At 50.1% G+C, this 21,049-nt stretch overlaps 1 protein-coding gene across 2 annotated transcripts in view; it reads left to right on the top strand.

Annotated features, from left to right (window-relative positions):
* Positions 1-9,375: 9,375 nt before the first annotated feature.
* The window catches only part of PLCG1 (phospholipase C gamma 1), a 33,129-nt gene continuing 21,455 nt past the window's right edge, over positions 9,376-21,049 (top strand). The window contains exon 1 of one of the 2 annotated variants that reach the window (XM_056121766.1): positions 9,376-9,630. In XM_056121766.1, the coding sequence (XP_055977741.1) occupies positions 9,414-9,630 (217 nt within the window). In that variant the 5' untranslated portion in view covers positions 9,376-9,413. The remainder of the gene's footprint in view (positions 9,631-21,049) is intronic. The other variant, XM_056121765.1, reaches the window with a different exon arrangement.

The following is a 21,049-nucleotide window of genomic DNA, read 5'->3' as shown; positions in this document are numbered from 1 at the left end:
GTTACCAGTTCTTGTATTAGAACAGGCTTAGGACTCCTACATTTTTCCTCTAAATGCACTGAGAACGTGGCAGAAGTGGTAGAGCCACAGCAAGACATGCATTCTCCTCCTCTCCCACCGCCCCCCCCCCCCCCCCAAACACACACACACAAGTAATACCAGGTGTGGCCTTAGTGACTTGGAGCACCACTAGGTTCAAAGTTGCACAACTATTAAAACTTCCTTTCCTAGATTATCTCTCAGTCTGGGAGCAAGGTGATGGGGTGAGGTCTCCAGTCTAATAAGGCAAGGAGCAGGAAGACAGTGGTCAGAATCAGTCCCTTAACCTGAGTCCTTCAGCTAGCTGACAAAGGGCAACTGAATTTAGGGAAGAACGCCATCTCCTGACCTTTTCTGAACTTAACTTGGGACTGGAGATAGGGATGGGATCAGACCCATGCGGGGAATCCTGGAGATCTTCCTCATTAGCAGTCTTCATTTGTCTTTTATTGCGGGGCAGGGGGTGGGGATGGGATAATACCCAATGATGCTCAGTGTATACTCCTAGCTCTGTGCTCAGATCACTCCTGGTGGGCTCTGTGATGCCAGGGATTGAACCCAGATCAGCTACATGCAAGTCAAACACCTTAATCCCTCTGCTGTATCTCTGACCCTAGTCTTTATTTCTACACCCTGTGAGCATTCACCCCAGCGATGACACTATCACTGCTTTGGACCAGCACAATTTGACCATGTATTTTTCAGTTTTGTGGTGTTGAGGCTGCTGACCGTAAGGAATATCAGCAGGAGAAATTCCAGTACCCAGTCAATTCATACACTTCATAGCTCCTGGGTGTGTGATACAAACTTAAACCAGATGAGACCTACTCACTCCTTGTTTGGTAATCTAGTAGGCCTATTACCTCATTCCACTTCCGTCAAAGTTAAAAGGTTTGAAGGGCCCCATCATGTCAGGCCTCCCTCGCTTTTTTTTTTTTTTTTTTTTTTTTGGATGGTTGGTTTTGAGGTCACACCCAGTGGCACTCAGGGCTCAAACTCCTGACCTGGCTTTGCTCTCAGGGATTTCTTCTGGCAGGGTTTAGGGGATCAAACACAGGTCAGCTGTGTGCAAGGCACTGTACTACCCACTGTATTATCACTCCTGCCATGTTTTTGTAAAAAAATCATGTTTGCCTTTGGAGACTGCATAGGTCATATGGCAAAAACAAAAAAATACCTTTCCACGTGCAATTTTTTACTCAATAACGTGCCTCAATTACCTCCACATAAACCAATCTGGGTGACTTCCAGCTGTAGGCACAGCCAAACAGCTGTCTTCAACCTAAACCAGACATCTGGATGCTTGCTTGGCTCTCACACCCCTCATAGCTGGTCAGCAAATCCTGTCTGTCCTGTCAGATCTACCTCAGACCTCTGCCACATTTTAAAAATGGAAAAAAGAAACCTCTCGACTCTGAGCCCTTTCCAGCCACCTACCCCTCCCACCCTTGACACTGCACAAACAAGCACCTGGAGTGAGTCATCCCCACCACTGGTCATTCCTCCACCCACTGCACCTAGCTTCCTTCCCATCTCTCCAGCCCCCGCTCCATCAGGACCAGAGTCAGTGAACACATCACTTTTGACAGCTCCACTGAAGTCACCTATCAGGTACAAAATGTTTTTAATAACTTTCCTGAGTGGTACAGCAATCCCAGTTAAGTCAACATTAGACTCATTCTAGTAAGATCCCTTTAGGCCCAATTTCAGTTCCTTCATATTACCACACCCAGCCTACACTATCTACTTCCAGAAATTTATCTTTATTGGGTGTCTAATGTAAACAGAACCTTACCATACCAGAACCTTATGCTACCTTTTTGGATTTGTGTGTGTCTTTGTGTTTTGAGGGCTTGGTGTTCAGAGAGCTCTCCCAGCTCATCTTTAATCTCTGATGCTTTTCTTTAAAGTGCTTCTCTGGCTTTTATGCCACCCTCCTTGTTTGATTCTTTTATCAGGTCCTTAACTGTCGCTGTTGGCATTTTCTTCTCATGGTCTAGCTTATTCCTAAGTAAAGATGACTGCCTATACCCCTTATTTCCAGCCTGCGTTCCTTCGATGAAACCATCTCTGTGGGGATCCTAGGACTTCTCAATCTCAAATCTTAAACTGGAGCTTAGTACAGTACCTATCACTTAAGCTGGGATGGATTTCACATTTCAGTGAAAAGCACCATCTATTCTCCCCTCCTTACAGAAACTCAGGTAGCCATCATCCTTCACTCCAGTAAATTACCAACTGAAATTGCCTCCTAAGCACCACAAACACTGGATGTATATTTAAAAAAAAAACTTTCTGTTAAGAAATGTTGACTTATGGGGTGGGAGTGACAGCATGGTAGATAGGGTGTTTCCCTTGTATGGGACTGACCTAAATCCAATCCCCAGCACCCCATATGGTCCCCTGAGCTCAGCCAGGAGCAAGTCCTGACCACTGCTGGGTGTGGCCCCCCCAAATAAAGTTGACTTATTTCAGTCCATACAAAGTCCTCATATACTGGGATGCTCTTTCAACTTGTTTTGAACAAAAAAGCACTTTGGGGAGAGAAAAACATTATCCTGAAATGACCTCAGTCAAGCTAGTTTTGGATACTTCTAAGTAGCTCTCTTACAAAATCAGTAAACAAGGCGGCAAAGAAATTTACCACAGACTTAGTAATTATTTCTCACAATCCCAAGTATTACATATAAACAAGTCTCTTAAAGAAGATCACTTTAAATAGTAGGTGCTGACATATTTTAGGTTTGATAATGATACTGTTGTTAGGTAAATGTTTTTAAAACTTAAGCACAAATTTGTGAATAAAATTATAAAGTTGAGAATTTGTGTTAAAATAATATGGAAGGAGTTAGGACGTGAAATAAAGAATACCACCAGTTTATAATTAAAACTCGCTAGTGGATACATGGACATTCCCTATATAATCCTTTCTATACTTTATATGCATTTGAAAATTTGTGTAAAAAATTGAAATAAGTATTATGTAGATTACTGATACATAAAATTAAACCTTTTAATATTGTATGCAAAGGTTAATTGCTTAGGTTATAATTTTTAGTGATACACAAGTAATTCAGACTTTCTCTAGAAATATGGATGAATCTCAAGCAGGTTGAATACAGAAACAAAAGCATGTGCTCAATCCCATTTATATCAAATTCGACAAAATAGTCTATAGTGATGTGAGTGAAAGTAGATCAATTGCTAGATGGGAGCGGAGGAAACACGTACAGAAGGGCAGCAAGAAACTTTCTTGGGCAATAGAAATGTACGGTTTTCATTGAGTGGAGATAATATGAGCATATACATTTGTCAAGGTTCCACAAATTTTACACTTCAAATGGGTGTTACGTGTAAATTCCTCGACTAAACTGATTTTTCAGGAGTTTTTTGCTCTTAATGTAAAAGGCAATAAGGGCTTTTAGGAATTAGATGATTCAAGAAATGAATTTAATGGTGACAACTACATATAAATCAAAGATGCAGAGTTTGAAATAGCTATTTACTAGAAAGGTCATAATAGGGAAAACTAATATTCATAAATACTTTGTTTTAAATAATGTATATGTACATGTAACAAATAAACGTGGACATTTTGATCCTGCATGTCTAAAAATGTTTGTTTTAACTCCAAAAAAAAAGTCACGGTACTTGGAGTGATCTTACGATGCAAAAGATTTAGAGCCACCATATCTTAGGTATATACATTTTTGTTTTTTGTTGTTTGGGGGCCACACCTGGTGATATTAGGGGTTACTCCTGGCTTTCACTCATGAATTATTCCTGGAGGCGCTTAGGGGACCATCTGGGATGCATTCAAAGCAAATTCCCTACCTGTTGTACCATCACTACCTCCAGTCACCTACCGATCTAGATAAAGACAGGTGTCTCTTCTCAGTGCTTCAGGGATCCTTAGTACACGGAACTGTTATCTGCTGACAAATGTTGATTGCAATTCTGTATCCACTACTGGACTGGAAGCTTGGTCCAACTAATCTTAATGCAGTATTAGTGCTGTAAAGAAGGCAGCAGGAGTATAGCTGGAAGGAGGAGACAAGGGGAAAGGAGGGACTGGAGTGATAGTACAGCGAGTAGAGCATTTGCCTTGTACATGGCCAACCCAAGTTTGATCCCCGGCATTCCATATGGTCCCCTGAGCACTGCTAGGAGTAATTTCTGAGTGCAGAGCTAGGAGTAAGCCCTGATCATCGCCAGATGTAACCCAAAACAAACCAAAAAAAAAGCGGGGGGAACTGGGGGAAAGAAAGAGAACAAGTAGTGGGGAGAAAGGGAGAGAAATGAAAAAGTAATAGATCTGCACTGGCACTGGCCAGTGGCTAGCAAGAACTTAGCCCTTCTTACCCGACAGTGAAGAAATTAGAGTGTCCTTGCTACCCACCTGAGAAAGGGGACAGAGGAGTGTACAGAGAGCATGTTGTGCGGTACAGTTCAAGGTGCATTAAGGTAACTACAATGTGCTGATTGTACATTGAGGAGCAGGCTGACTGGCTCACAAACCCAGAGAAGGCTGGTCAAGACATTTAGATATTAGAAGTCACTAAAAGAACAGTTCAGGGGGACGGAGCAGTAATACAGTAGGTAGGACTTTCGCCTTGCATGTGGCAGACCCTGTTTCTATCCCCGGCATCCTATAAGAGTCCCTCAAGAGCTGCCAGGAGTAATCTCAGAGCACTGCCAGGTATGACCCAAAAAACCAAGAAAGGAAAAAAAGCAGTTTAAAGAAAAAGGATGGTCTTACATGTGAGTTAAATTAGACGTTCCAAGCCCAAATCCTACCTCTATGGCTTGTACCTCCTTGAACTCTAGTTGAGCTCTATTTCCCTTCTCTGGTCACTCAAGTTCTTATAAGGAATAAGAATCAGAAGAGATTTTACTGTGGTTAACAGGAAGCTCAGCCATATTTAGTTACCAATATCAGCAGAGTATATACTATTACATATTACATGCCTCCTTGTAACAGCACATTAATAATATACCCTATTAACTTGAGTACAATGTTGTCTTTTTGTGTGGGGGCTCACACCCAGCAGTGCTGAAGAGCTGTTCCTAGCACAGTGCTTGGGAGACCTGGGGATCTGGTTTCCTATGTGCAAAGCATAGGCTCCAGTCTCTCGAGCCATTTCTGGGCCCTCTTTCCTATTTTGTTTGTTTAAAGGACAGGGAAAGAATATGCATGTAGGGGCCTGGAGTGATAGCACAGTGGGTAGGGCGTTTGCCTTGCACGTGGTCAACCCGGGTTTGATTCCCAGCATCCCATATGGTCCTCTGAGCACCGCCAGGGGTAACTGCTGAGTGCAAAGCCAGGAGTAACCCCTGAGCATCGCTGGGTGTGACCCAAAAAGAAAAAAAAAGATTATGCATGTGGACACAGTACTACTCAGATTCTCCTTCAAGGAAGCTCTTGCTGCCCCACCTGGGAGAGTGGTCAGCCCGAAGAACACCTCTGCTCCTCAGCTACCAGGCAGAGAGAGGGCTTGTCCCAGGGCAGCCCCCAACCGAGTCAGCTTCAGGCCTGCTCCATGTAGCACAGCTTCTCGGGGGCTGGCTGCAACTGTCAGAGGGTTGCAAATGCTTCACAGCTTAATTTCTTCTTATGGGGGCTGGAGCGATAGCACAGCGGGTAGGGCGTTTGCCTTGCACGCGCCTGACTCGGGTTTGATTCCCAGCATCCCATATGGTCCCCCGAGCACCACCAGGGGTGACTCCTGAGTGCAGAGCGGGGAGTAACCCCTGTCCGTCGCTGGGTGTGACCCAAAAGCAAAAAAAAAAAAATTCTCCTTATGCCCGTCCCCTCCCTTTTCCTCTCCCACAGTGTTCATCACAATGACATACTCTCAGAAATGTTCTGGCCACTAACCTCTGTCACAGTGTGCTTTCAAAGAACCCAACCTTGGACTGTTGTGTTGAATAACTAAAAACAGCCATTACACCTGGTAGCGATGTTATTACAGAAAGGGCTGAGGAGTCGGGAGTTAACACTGCCTGGTTTTGAATCCCATCTCTGCCACTTCTTGTGTGTTTTGATTGTGTCTCGAGTGTGCCATGCCTGTTTTCCATCTGGTTACATGTCACAGAACTATCACTTGGAGTAAATAAGCCAATGTAGGTCATGTGATTGGGCTGAACCCACTATATGCCGAGTGCTGATTGGTAAAACAAGTGTTTCACCCACAAGTCCAAAGCGACCTCCACAGGGCTGGGACTCCTCCCTAGAGCCCAGACACCAGTATTGGTGTAGGTCAAGGCGTGTTGAAGCATGAGTGTTCACAGAAATAGGCCCAAGCAGGGCTAGCCTGGGTGATGTCATGGGCGTGTGGTTTGTGTGGGTGCCAGGCTGCTCCCTCCCAGCCAGCATAGGCAGCTGCATGCATTGCCAGTTACACCCACGTACCCATATATATGCTGAACTGGGGGAAGCCCATCCCAGCCACACCCTCTGTGTGCCCTGCTTTTCCTGAACTTCTGAGGGAGGCACCTGAAGCCTGGAACACTGGCTCAGAAATCCCAGTAGAAAAGGAGCTCCTGTTTACTGATGGAGGATGGGTATGGCAGCAGACTGCGAGTAAGAGTTTCTATTGGGCTGGAGAGTTCAACAGGCTGAGCACAGGCTCTGCATGCAAGAGGCCCAAGTTGGATCCCTGGTACCACATAGTCCCCCAAGCACTGCAGAGAGTAACCTCCAGGCACAGAGCTAGGTGTGGCTCCCAGATCAACACCACAGACACACACACACACACACACACACACACACACACACACACACACGTGTGTTTCTGTGGCCAGGGGTTTCTGGAACGCCTGGAGAAACTATGTTTAAGTGTATCACAGTTCAAGGGCTGCCTAAATTGGGTGGGTGCTGGGTTTCCCTTGTTCAATTCACCAATCTCCTCTTCAAACTCAAGCCAGCTGAGCCACCGTGTGAGCTACCCATGGGATGCTGGGCTTCCTGTGCCCAGGACCAGCCATTCTGAGTAGGTGCCCAGTGACTACTACTCATCACCAAAATCTACTTAGGTCAGTGGCTCTCTTCCGAGGCAGAAAAATGTGTGGAGTCAAGATAGCCTTGGGTTCAAAGCTGCTGGCTTCCCTGAGTTTGTTTCCAAGGTTCACGGTGGACACAAATCCCCTATCAGAGGGGTAATTATGAGGATCAGGTGTGACCACATATGTACGCCTTGTAGGACTGGCCTGGGCAGTGTAGGTTAACCTCAGTTCCCTCCCCACTACATTAAAGGTCTGTCACTAGGTGGCAGTCCATCTCAGCCACTCCACCGCCCTCCTGGCTGAAGCTGACCAGCAAACCCATCTCAGCCTCACTCATAGGAATTGGCTTCTTAGCAGTGGTTGGGAAAACACACACAACCACTCTCAAAGAGTCTTGCAATAGCACACACATACACACACACACAGACACACACAGCCTGAGTACTCCCTCTTACAGTCACAAATTCCAGCAAATCGGAATTTTCTCTGGCATCAGCTTGGTCTTTTACCTCTGGATTGTCTCTCCCTGGTTTCCCTGGCTCTCCCTGTTTCAACATTCTCCAGACAGGCTCCTCTTTTACTTGAAGGTGTCCTCAGTTTAGGCGGCGCAGGGATCAGCCAGATTGCTAGGGTGAGATTTTAGGGAACAGCTTCACGAAGACAAGATCAATTATTCAAATATGCACCCAAAGGCCTTGGAGCTGAAGAACAGAGCGCGAAGGGGAAGTGGTGTGAGCGAGAAAGGAATCAGATAGGACAGGACTGCTGGGTCAGATGCAATCTGCAGTGGGGTGGACGGGAGGGGAGACAACAGCCCGACCATGACTTCATTCCATTCCAGATGAGCGCGATCAGGGTGCTATGCTATAGACAGGCTTCATTCCACTTCAGAGTTGAAGGCAAGGCCTTCAGGAAAGATGCAGCAAGGCCAAGAAGGGTAGTCTGGGTGGGAAAGACCTACCATGGGCTCGGGGAAGTGGAGACACCTGGGTGCAGAGCCAAGCGGAGGAGAAGATTGAATCCAAGGCTCTAGTGCCATATTCTGACTCTGTAAAGTCGTCAGGGATGGGAGGGCGAGGGCTGTGTTAAGTGGGGACCAGGAGCAGAGGAGCTTGGGGATACAGATGGAGCAAGTGGACGTCAGGGTGGCGAGCAGAGAAGCCACAGGAAAAGGTTATGCCGCCTTGAGAACTGGCTCAGGACCCAGCCCAGAGGAAGAGAAGCAACGAGGCTGAAAGGCAGCGGCCAGAGAAAGGAAGAAAACAAGGGGAGTCAGGCCAGGAAAACCAAAGCTCGGGGGACCATTTGCAGAAGGGGCGCGGTGAGGCCGACCTGAGTCCGCATCCTGCTGCGTGGAGAGAGAGCGGGAGTGGCGAGAGCAGTGTCCCTCGCCAGCCAAGGGACGGGCACACCGGCCCCCTCTGGACAGCACGGCCGCCGCGAGGAGGGTGGGGGGTGGGTCTCAGGACCCCGCAGGGGATGTCCCGCAGGGGTCTGGGTAAGGGGGCCCCACCGAAGGCTGGGGCTCTCCAAGGGCAAACAGCTTGCCAGCGGGGTCGGGCCAGACGTGAGTCCAGCCGTCGCAAGAGCGGCCTGCGGGGCTGGCGGGAGGGGCGGGTCCGCACAGCTGTCCATCAGAGTGCGCCGGCCAATCGGCTGGCGGCCCCGCCCCCAGCCCTCCCGGGAGAGAGCGCGAGGAGGACGCGCCTCCTGCGCCGCCACCGCCGCCGCCGCGGGTGTGAGGCGGCCGGGCCTGGCCTGGCTCCCTCCGCTGGGCAGCCCGCCCAGGTAACTGGCCGTGGCCGGCGGGCCCGGGGGCTGCTCCGCACGCACCTTCCCGTCGCCTCCCAGGCGCTGCGCGGGCGGCGCTCGGGGGGAGCGGAGCTGCGGGGCCGGCTGCGGCGGGGCCTGTGCGGGGCCGTGTGGGCCGGGCCGGCGGGACGCCGCCGCCGCCGCCGCGCGTGAAGAGGGTCGGGCTGTCGGGCTGTCGGTCGTGACGGCCGGCCGGCTGTGTCCCGGGCGGCGTGACGGCGGGCGCCACGCACGGGCGGGCCCCCACCCTCCTGGCGGGGACCCGGCGGGGGGTCGCGGGGCGCAGGCGCGGCGGGCGGCGGGCGGGGGTCCTCCCAACAGGCGCCTTTGTTCCCGGCGCGCGGGCCGGGGCGGGGCCTGCAGGCCGTCCCGCCCCCGCCCAGCCCCGCCCCGTCTCCGCCCGCAGGAGCCGCCGCCGCCGCCGCCGGGGCCCGCTCGCCGGCCGCCTCAGCCCCCGCCGCCTCGGCCGCCGCCGCCGCCGCCTGCTCCCGCCGCCGCCTGCTCCCGCCGCCGGCCGGGCCTCGGCCGCCGCCGCCGCCGCCCCCCGCGCCCGAGCCATGGCGGGCGCCGCGTCCCCCTGCGCCAATGGCTGCGCGCCCGGCGCGCCCTCGGACGCCGAGGTGCTGCACCTCTGCCGCAGCCTCGAGGTGGGCACCGTCATGACTTTGTTCTACTCCAAGAAGTCGCAGCGGCCCGAGCGGAAGACTTTCCAGGTCAAGCTGGAGACGCGGCAGATCACGTGGAGCCGCGGCGCCGACAAGATCGAGGGGGCCAGTAAGTGCGCCCCCCGCGGGGGTGGCGGCGGGACCCCGGCTCGGGCCGCCGCCGGCCGGGCGGACTCGGACTAACTTTCGGGCAACCCCCCCCCAACTCTCTCCCCCCCCCCACACACACACCCTGCCCGCCCCGCCCCTGCCGCGGCCCGGGTGGTCACCGGGGGCGGGGGGCATCCGGGTCTTCAGTCACCTGACAGGACACCCCCTCCCCCAGCCGGGAGCGGCGGGGGGCGGGAGGCGGAGGGGGGGGAGTGTTTCGGGCGCTTTGCCCGGAGGCCTAAAAATCTTGGCGGGTTGGAGAGACCGGCGGCCGGCGGCGGGGCAGCATCGGGGCGTGGTGAGGGGGCACCTCGCGGGGGGTGCTGTGCGCCGAGGCCCGGGCAGCCAGGGCGAGCTCCGGAACTGGGGGGCCCAGGCAGGCGGGTCACCGCCCACCACCCCGTCTCAAAAAAAAATTTTTTTAAAAAGGGCAGTTTCGGTGAAACGCTGGTCCCCACCCGTCCCCCCCTCCCCCCCACTCTTGAGCTCGCAAAAGCACCTTTGGCGCCCCCCCCACCCCCCACCCCCCGCGTAGAATTTCCGCCGATGCCGATGTCCGGGTTCGGGCCCACTCATCGCCCTCTTGGGGAGCCGGAGGAAAGTGGTCCTTGTTTGCTTTGGAAAAGCCCCGAGCAAAGGCGGCGAGTGGCGACGCCCCCGCCTTTGTCCCGGAGCTGAATTTTGGAGGTCTGTGTGGGTGGGCAGGCACCCGAGGCCAGGACACGGGGCATTTTGGTAAAAGAGGCCAGGCTCCCGCCCCCTTCCCCATCCCCCCTGTCCTACACTTTCTCCAAAGCGCCGGGTGTCAGGTACTCTTGAGCGTGCAGCCACTTGGGGGGCTCGCCCTTTGTGTCCTGTGACCGCGGGGAGTCGGGAGCGGCAGCCCTTGGGTTTCCTGCCTCTTTGCCTTCCCAGGCTTGAGCTTGGCTGCGTTTGCAGTTGGGAGGAGGGAGTTGGGGAGAAAAAAAAAACCAACAACAACATAAAACCCAGATCTTTTGAGAGTGTTGGTCCACTTAGCGCCCCGGCTATCTGCGGTGTTAGAGAGCCAGGCCCAGAACTGGATCCCATTGTGGAATGGGGTGTCAACAGGTGACACCCAAAGGAAGGTCCTACAGACTTCTCTCTTGGGTATGGCTCCCATGCTTGTTTGAGGAGAGATGTGTGAGGAGATTAGGAGGAAGGAAGGTCTTGTGGTGAAGCTGCCATCCTCATCTACTAACTCTGATCTGACACAGCTGCTGAACCGAGCAGGGACATCCTCCTTCCTCTGTGTCCATCGGCCTTGTCGGCCATGGGAGGAAAGTTGAGTAATTTGAGGGGGGAAAGGCAGACACAGCAGAGAGCTGAGATACCCTGGGAACGGCATCCCGGCTCTGTTACAAAGCCCGGCGATCGCCTGACTCCATGTTCGACCCTGTTCCTGCTTCTCTGGCTGCTCTATGAACTTCTGAATGGATGGCACTGCCTTAAGCTAGGTCTCCTGGATAACATGGCTGCATCGTAAACCACGCATGTGATTATCAGGCAGGACCAGCAGGTAGTAAGCACAGCACAGAGGTTGAAGGTGGGATTTGATTTGAAGCCCATGTCTTAGTCGTGTGTCCCATGATCAGTTTCTTATTTTCTCTGAGCTGTTAACTTATCTGTAAAATGGGAGCTATATGTATTTGCTCTGGGGATTAAATGGTGGTGGTGGGAGGATGGTATAAATCATCTAACAGTGCAGGGAAGATAGTAAAAGTGAGCGATGTTTTAATAATAAAAAGGACAGAATAAACCATGACTTCCCTTCTAGCCCCTGGACTAGAAATCTTGAGGAAAACTAACTGGCAGTAGGAGAAGGTGCAGGAAGGGATGACAGTTAGGGACCAAATTCACATTTCACTTCACCACTACCTGCAGGAAGGGAGGAAATGGTTTTTGTTTTGCCCCAGCTCATCTACTTACTCACAAACCATGTAGAGTACTGTTCCTGTAAAGTAAGTATATGGCAGTTTGAACATCTGACTCCTGGATGTGACTTTCTTGTTTGTAAATTGGGGCCTGAATGGAAGGAAGGGGGAGGAATTGAAAAGTCTAGTTGCACACTGTGTTTTGTCTTTCAATGGAGAAATGCAAGACGGCTGGGAAACTAGTACAGCGGGTGACCTGGGTTTGATCCCTGGTATCCCATAGAGTCCCCTGAGCACTACCAGGAGTGATTCTGAGTGCAGAGCCAAGAGTTACCCCTGAGCATCGGTGGGTGTGACCCAAAACGAAGCAACAGAAAGAAATGCAGGACACCGAATGACTTATGCAAGGATGGGTCAGTCATAGGGGTGCAGATTCAATGACATCATCCGTTACTTGGCATTTGAGGGGGCCCTGGAAGAAAGCAGAGAGCATAGAACTGGGGCCTGAATTGAAGGAGTGTGGGTGAGAAGACCTGTGAATTTTGTTGGGAGTTCAGACCCTTCAAATGGAACCCTCCATGAAAGCTGCTACTTCTGCCCATTCTTGGGTAAACCTCAATGAATTCTGATCCTTGCAGCTTCGTTCTGCTCTCTCTGGACAAAGCTGTACGGTCAGTGAGTCCCCTGTCACCACCTGACCTCTTGCCCAGGTTTCTCTGGGATCTGACCTTTCCTGCTCACAGTGAAAGAAAGAGTGCTTCACACTTAGTGAACTGGTCTGCCCTGACAGGAACTAGTATTTTTGGGGGAAAGTGCATAGAGGTCACATTTGTAAGACCTTTTCTGTCCTAGCTGTGCCTTCTCCCTTTGGAAAAGGGGATGGAGAAGTGCTTTGGTGCCAAGTTGTCATGGTAGTGTGACAGGATTCAGTTTAGTGTTTTGCTTTTTTTTTTATGTTGCAGATACTGACATTAAGTGAGTACAAAGCAATTATAGACTTCCTGCTGAGTGCTACAGAGACTTTTCATCATGTTTTCTTGGTTAACCCTCACAAGGGCCCTGGGGGTTTTTCAAAGTGCCATCCCATTTTCATGAGGAAATGGAAATACTGGGAGTGGCTGTGTGCTTCCACAGTGACAGTGCTGATATCTGACTGAGCCTAGTTGGACCCCAGTTGGTCCCTGCTCGTCAGTGGCTAGCTGACCAATCCCAATATAACTCTTTAAGTCCTGAGGTTGTGTTACATTGGGTCTGGAGGAGAAACCATACACAGATAACACTTTGCTTTCTGATGCCTTCTGGAGTGAGATGATTCAGCCCACGGTCATTGTGGACAGGGTGGCCCAGGTGGAGGCTCCCTGGAGGACTATGACTGCCTGCTAAATATGTCTGCAAGGACTTTTGGAGCTCCAGGCTTTTGTCTTTGATTCCTTAGTGGATCATCTTCTTGGTGCCAGATCCTCTTGGGTGGTGAATAAAAATGGGTCCTTCACCTCAGAGAGACTAAAGTGGACAGTGACAGTTCTAAGTGGTTTGCTTGATGACAGTTGATGGACTGGGTGGTGGAAGAAAGCTGACTTGCCTGGACAGGCAGAGAAGTGGTAATGGAATCAATTGGCTTGGGCTCAGCAATGAGGCTGTGAACTGGTGGGAGACAGACCACACAAGTGTAGCTCTGAGGGCCGAGCCCAAGACACCTGAGGAAGTGCTCCTGGGGTTTTCTTTGTACTAACTAGCTGGCTTGCGATTCCTGGCAGGTGACGTGCAAGAGCACGTGTCCGGATCTCCAGAGCTAGCCATCCCTGCCTGTGTGTTTGTGGGTTTCCTGTCTGACTGTAGTTTTTCCAGGGGAAGTCGGAGTGTTTTCTCGGCACCCCAGGCTTGCCCTCTCCACATTAGCCCTTCTTGACCCACCCTAACTTTCCCACCCGCCATCAGGCTAGGAAAATGAACTGCTTCATTGGGGTCCCCCATACCTCCAACTTTTATGAAGGGGTCATGCCCGGTGGTACTTGGGACTTACTCCTGGCTCTGCGCCAGGGATCACCCCAGCAGTGCTTGGTGGACCACATGGGGTGCCAAGGTTCGAACCTGGGTTGGCCACATGCAAGGCAAACACTATCTGCTGTGCTATCTCTTCAGCCCCAACCTCTAAATTTAATAAGCATGCATGCATACACTTGAAGATTTGGCCGCTAACTTTGTTTTGGGTAGCCCCTTGAAATGTAGGGCATTTATATTGAGTGGATGCCATTAAATACCTCCTTTTTGCCTGATGCTCAGCATTGAGGGTTTTAGAGATGAACAAGACTTTTTGCAGTTGAGGACCTTCCAGATTCTTGGAAGAGACAACTTGGGGTCATATAATTAAGATACTTGAGTGTATATCTCACAATAAGGTATCTCCCGAGAACCTTGGGTGCAGAGTTCCAGGTATTGCTATCCATTAGCTGGAATAGAGAATATATTGCCAGGCAAGACTTCCGAGAGCAGTTGAAGAGCTGCTGCCCTCAATCCAGGTTGGGGCATTGGGGATCTCTGAGCAAGAGTCGTAAGTGTGTTCAGCATTGTGATGAGGTGGACTTTGAGGGAGGGTTTGCTCGCTCAGTAGGTCACACGTTCTGCAGGCATAGCTCCCAGCAGACACTGAAGCAGACTGGCTTGTCTGTAAGGGAAAGAGATTGATAAGAGAGGCTAGTGAGCTGGTGAACACGGGGCTGACCTTTCCATGACAGTGGGATGCAGCAGGCTTGGAGAGATGAGACGGCGGAGAGATGAGTATAGTAAGCACTGAATTACTATTGGACTCTGAACTCAAAATGTGGTCAAAATTCTGTGGTCAGCATTCAGAGTCTGAGACTTTAAGCATGTGTCTACCTCTTGGAGCGCCTTACCTATAATAGCAAACTGCACTTGTCTGGGGAGATTTTTGTGAGGAGTTAATGAGAATCTGTATAGTCTGTTTTCACTGTGTGAGGTACCATGAAAGTGCTTACTGTGCAGCTCTGACCAGGAAGGAAACGTGGATGAAGTTCATGGGGAAGACCCAATTCTAGAAGGGAGTGAACACCTGTTGTTGGAGGGGGTTGGTACCTAGCTGCTGAGCCCTTGATGGGGAGATAAAGCTTGTTTATTCTCCCGCTCCTCTCTTCCTCCCTCCATCCCCCATTTCCCCCCTCCCTCTTTCTCTCTCTCTCTCTCCTCCCCCCCCCTCTCTTCCCCACTCCCCTCAGAAGCCCTTGTGTGTTTTGCAGGGTGATAAGATAGTTGGCTGAAAGCAGCTGCCTTGATAAAAGTATCAGATTGGCTCGTTTCTAAATGCTTAATCCAGAGAAATGCTATCTTAGCATATTGATGGGAGATCCCTGTCTTCACAGAAGATTTAATGGGTCCCCCTTAAAGGGGTGGACCCTGATTCTTCCTTCAACTGTCCAGGTTGTGGAATCTCTTCTCATAGTACCCTTTTTCTTTGGGATATAGCTTCATAGAGTTCAGAAACAGATATGTTGGAAGGAAGATAGGAGGCCTAATGTTGCAAAGATCTGATATTACGAGATAGGAGACCTTTTCTCTCTGCTCCCACTTGCAGAACTGGGAAAGTCAATGGGAACTTTATGGATGTTCCTTGGAGAATTGGGTGTGGCACAGGGAAGACACCCTTGTGCTCCTCGTTGAGAGGAGCATGACACCACGGTAACAGTAGTGGCATTATGCTTGACAGGACCGAGGCCTAGGAGTTGGCCTCCTGAAGCTATTGATACTTGAATTACGGTGAGTGACAGGAGATTTATGTCAATCCATCAGGTTTCGATTTGAGCTCTTCAGTGTTGTGACCTAAGCACATTACTTTAACTTACCTCAAACTGATTTTTAGCTTTAAAAATAATTTCTTCCAGAACCAGAAAGAAAATGAAAAGGTTAAAGCATTTACATAGCATGCATTGTGGCCTCAGTAGTGATTCAAATCTTAGCACTGCATTGGTTCCCCAAGCACTGCCAGGCATGGTCCCTGAGCAGTGACAGGTGTGATCCCAAAACCAAAATAATAATAAATAATTTCTTCCAGTAAAAACTATCCATTAACAAAACTCTAATAAGATTGCACATAAAAATAAGAATTTATGTGAAAGTGCCCAGCATTTAGCACTACTGTGGACCTCTTTGTTTCCTTAGCGTTAACCTTAACTATAGAAGTGTTTTTTCCATCTCCAAGCTTGGCCACTGGTTACTGCTTTGGCAACCTGCTGAGAAGTCTTACTTCCTTTTTGTTTCGTTTCCTCCCACAGAGGACTGGGGCACAAGAGAAATGGGGTATTCGGTGATCAAGAGTTGACAGAGTATTTTGTCCTCTGCTGTGGTGCTCAGGTTCCATGGCAGCTCCATGAATCAAGGGAGGTCAGAATGTTTATTATTCCATTATGGATGACTATTGTAGGGCAGGAATGGTTAGTCTTCCATTACTCCCCCAGGTAAAGTCACACAGCGCATTCATGGCAGTGCTGACAAGAACCTAGGGTATCAGTTTCCTCTTCCACTCTTAGAAAACAACAGTAAGATGGATGTTTCTTTTTATGGGACAGACATAGCTGATCTCTTGTCTGCCTTTTGGTCAGAAGTACTGTTTTCCCACCCAGGCCTTTGTTTGTGGACACACTGCACTCACTTCCTCCACCTGGGCCTTCTGCTGCCTCCATGTTGCCGCAGCATCCCCACCCAAAGGCTTTCCCACACTTTCCAGGGGTATGAGGGTAGGAGTTTATTGAGAAAGGGAAGGAAGAGCTGTGTTCTGAGTACTGTGTTTTAGGCCTGCTTGGTAGCACCAACTACAGACTTTCTCTCAGAGGCAGTAGAGCTTTAAACTGCTGTGCTCTCCATATCATTGTAGCTGCTCTTACCTTAAAAGAAAAAAACTGAAAACTACCACCCCTCACCCCCTCCATCCAGAAATCTACCACCCCTCACCCCCTCACCCCACCCCCCAGAAGAAAAACAGCTTTCTTGGACTCTTCAGTGCTGTGACCTTAGCACATTACTTTGGAGTATTAAATAAGCTGAGTATCATTTGAACGTCCCTGGTTTGGGACTTGGTATTTGCTGATGTGCCATGCACATGGAAGCCAGTAGTGAATGTGAAGTTTAAGGAAGAAGATACAGTCCAGAAGAATGGAAACAGCAAGAAGACATAAAATAATTATGGGTCTGGGTAGTGCGGTGGGTAAAATGAGCCAGAGGCTCCTTTTCCTGTAAGGGGATGTGAGGGGATGCTGTGAATAGGTGACCCTCCCAAGTCTGGCTGACACAGCCTAGGAATTTCTTCTTTATGTTCCAAGTGCATGTTCATTACATGCCACCATACTGTCCCCAAAAAGTTGACTTCTGCATCAGCCCTTCAGTGCAGAACTTGAAGACTGGACAAACAAGACCAGAGAGGGATTTGGAGAATGAAGCCTCAAGAGGTATCTTTCTATGCTTTCTATTCTCTGCTTGAGCATAGAATGCAGTGTCAGTTCTGCTTTTGTGTGGACACTATTATCCATGTGGGCCAAGAAATGACTTTGCCTGAGATCTTCAAAATAGATATCTTTGTGTCCCAACTTTGAGGTATTAGAGTTGTGCTCTTCCTTAGCTAGTTGTTGTCCCCTAACAAGCATGCTCCTAGTTGAGTTATGCAGGTCTAGTATTTTGTGGGCACAGCTTCCTGCTGTTACCCCAGTTAGCGCCTCTCACTGATTCGCATCAGAGCTGCTCCCCAGAGACTCAGAGTGCCTTTGCTAGGTGTGCAGAGCCTGTAGGGGGAGTAAGGAATATGGATGCCTGGGCACCTCTATTGGGAGTGCGCTCAGTCCCCAGAAGACAGGGGCAGAAGTGAGAGCCTGGAGAGGGGGCTGGTTTAAGAGTGCTGTGGGATTTGTGAGAAGAGGCAGTGGAAATGTGGGGCTGAGTGTTCTGAGGAGCCTGCGGTCCCAGGAGATGGGATTCAGAGCATGTCCATTTGCATTCCTGGCTTAGCCCTCCTTAATATTCTCCCGCCCTTCCTTGCAAGACTAGTTCCTTTCGAGGTGGTGCTTGGCTAGGCTTCCAGCGGCAGCAGTGGCTATGTGCCCAGGCACAAGTACTAGCTCTCTCCCTTCTCGGCACCTCCTAGGAACTGGGCCCATCCTGGGGGAAGCAGGGAGGGCTCCTTTTTATAGCCCACATGCAGGCTTTGTGTATAGGCTCTGCTCCTTCCTTCCGGGCCCTTCCCTGTGTTGGCGCTTGGCCCTGGCTTCAGCCAGACTCAGGATGCAAAGTAAAAGGGGCGGGACTTTCTCCTTCGAAAGATTGGCATCTCCTTTGCTGAGCCCAGACTTGGCACAGAGGAGGCTGGAGTTAGGAAGCAAGAAAAGGGAGAGACCTGGTTCTTGATCCTGGGTAGCCGCTGCCATCAGTAATGTACAGAAATCCATGAAAGTTGGGGGTGGCAGGAGATGCTTGTGCCTTAGTGAGCCAGAGGGTCCAAGATGTAATTGGCTTCCTCTCATTAGTAGCCCATTCTCCCCTCCGAGGTCCCCCTGGTGGTTACTAAGCTGGTGTTGGTAAGAGGATCAGTACAAAAGCTATGAGGTACCTGCGGCAGAGCATGGGCACAGTGATGAGTGAGTGGTCTGGCTTGAATTCCAGGCTCTGGCAGTAAATGATGAGACTGGTGAGGGGCTGGCTGGACTGCAGTGAGTCTCACTACTTGTCTACAATCTGAATCTTGATCTGTAGAGGGTAGGTCATTCACTTGGGGGTGGCTTCCTGTTGTTTTCTTGAATACTTGGGGATATGGCTGAGTTGAAATGTCCTGAGGGAAGTGGTTGTTTAAGACATGTCCCCAGGTCATAGTGTCCTTGGCTTGGTCTTGCCTGTTTGGGGGAGTAGAGCATAGACTACACAAGGCTCTCTCTGGCTGTGCAGATTTGGGCTTGTGGTGGGGGACTTCTAACCCCATGGAATTGATTCCAACCACAAGCCAGAGTGGGCCTGAGTTCACAGAGGATCTGATCCTTGGAAAGTAGGGAGGAGATGGCTACAGATGCCACACATTTATCCATCCTATGGTCACAGCAAGTGAACAAAGAGATTAGGCTGCAATGGGGGGCAGAGTACAAAAGGGTCCCTCTTTTGCTCTATCTATAATCACTCTCCCTCTTCCTCTTGATGATCCTCTAGCTTTCTGGAGGCAGTATTCTCTTCCTGCCCTCCTCACCCCTTCCACTCAGAACAGTGGTTAAACGTAGTGTTCCTATGTTCATTGTTAGGCCCTAACTGGAGCTAAATCTTTCTAGGGAGCTCTTAGCATTTGCACCACTGCAGTTAGAAAATGGAGCTTACAGGGCCAGAGCAATAGTACAGTGCATAGGGTGCTTACCTCACACGAGACCAATCCAGGTTTGATCTCCCCATACGGTTCCCCAAGTCCACCAGGAGTGATCCTTGAGTGCAGAGCCAGGAGTAAGCCCTGAGCACCACTGGGTGTGTTTGTGTGTGTGTCGGGGTGGGGGGGGGGGAGTAGGGAAGGAAAAGTTTATATCACTCTATTAGGAAGTTGGGGGGTGGGGGAAGAACCATACCAGGAGTGCTAGAGTTAACTAAACCTGGGGCTCCCACATGCAAAGCATTTACTTTAACCCTTGAACTATCTCCCTGGTCCCTCTGTTGGTAATTTTTCAGTGTGTTCTGAGTCCAGCATTCCCATCTGTGAAAATGAACCTGGTGTCTGGATTAGTCTCTGACTCACGAACTGGTTCGCTTAGGAAAGAAAGGTTGCAGGTCTTGTCTGTAAGCTGGGGTAGGGGTGGGACACCACTGTCCAAGAGGTTAGAAGTGAGATCAGAGCTGTCGTAAAAGGATAGATAGAATCAGGGGTAAAAACAGACAGGGAAAGTGTCGAGACAGCCATCCCACTCTCTATGGAAGGTGAATTGGAAGAATCAGAGCTTAGAACCTGTCACCTTGGAGTAAGGTCAGGGACTAAACCATGCCTTCTGGGACTTAGCTCTAAAGGAGGAAAGGCATGTGGGGTGTGCAGAGCAGAGATCTGAGCAAACAGGTCTGAAGACTGCCTGCATTACAAATCCAAGTAGTGATGGCACTGACATAGAAACTAAAGAATTGGAAAGCCAGAACTGGGGTGGTACGTTGTATGGGATCTTCTGGGCTCCATAGGGAATGTCTCTGTCTTCACTTCACCTGACCCCCAACTTCAGCTGCTCTGAGCCAGACTCCTGTTCTGAGGCCCCTATGTTTCAGGTTTCTCTTTCTTCTAATGCATTCTGGTTTTGGTAGCCACTGGGGTATCAAGACTGACAGATCTGGCCCATGCTTCCATAGAAAGAGCTCTCTAGTGGATTTAAATAGCCTTAGAGTCATGCACTCATCTATGTGCTCCACAAATAAGGTTGTGACTAGTAAATATGTCAGGAGACATTTTCAGTACCTAGACTGGGGGTAGTGACTTCGAAGTGTTTCTGATATGCATTGATAGAGATTGTAAGTAGGCAGTTGGATTGGAAGCTTCCGAAGCTTTGAGTCAAAGATTGGGTTAGAGGTGAGTTGTCTAGTGGGAATTGGTTAAAACTATGAGTGTAGATGACATTGACTTGAAAGAAGGAAAGGAGTAGGCCTTAACAAAAGCCAGAGTAGGGCTGGAGCAATAGCACAGCGGATAGGGCGTTTGCCTTGCATGCGGCCAACCCGGGTTTGATTCCTAGCATCCCATATGGTCCCCCAAGCACCGCCAGGAGTAATTGCTGAATGCTTGAGCCAGGAGTAACCCCTGTGCATCACTGGGTGTGACCCAAAAAGAAAAAACAAACAAACAAAAAAACCCAGAGTATAAAGGGAAAAGGAGAGCGCCCAGGAGCTACCAGGAAAACTTGGATCAGTTGTGAGGGAAAAGTCAGGGCAGTTTCAATCTAGAGGGAGGACCTGGCCAAGTGCATTGATTACTTTGAGGATAAGTGAGGAAGAGGAGAGGAAAGCGTCTTACGCTCAGACCTCTGCTTCTCTAGTCAGCTTGCTTTGTTATGTGGGAGTTGGGATTTTGTTGGATCTTTTGAGATCCTTAACAGCTCTGGGTCCTGGCAGACCCTGGCCATCTAGAAAGAGCATCATCCTGCATGAGAAACAGGGGTCAGATATCACAGGACCTTTGCTCAGAGGCGGATCCATGGTCTTCCTGGGGAGTAGCTAGGCTCAGGCAGAAAAAGCTGGGGAAAGCCCCTTCTCCTTGATGTAGCTTTCCCTTACTAAGGCATTGAAGTCTGGTGGGAGGTGACCTTCCCTTCTCTTGTCCCCAAAGCTTCCCCAGTCCTGTTCCCTAATGATCCAAACTACTGTATTGTGACTTTATATCTGTGGTCCACTCTGCCAGACCAGAACAGGCTAGCTTTCTGTGGACCTGTTGACTTCCCAAGTTGAACCACTCACTTTCACCATAGCAGCACCACAGACATCTCT

The sequence above is a fragment of the Sorex fumeus genome, unplaced genomic scaffold (genome assembly GCF_029834395.1).
Source record: "Sorex fumeus unplaced genomic scaffold, SorFum_2.1 ptg000044l, whole genome shotgun sequence".
Taxonomy (NCBI): Eukaryota; Metazoa; Chordata; class Mammalia; order Eulipotyphla; family Soricidae; genus Sorex; species Sorex fumeus.
This window is presented reverse-complemented; position numbering and strand designations above follow the sequence as displayed.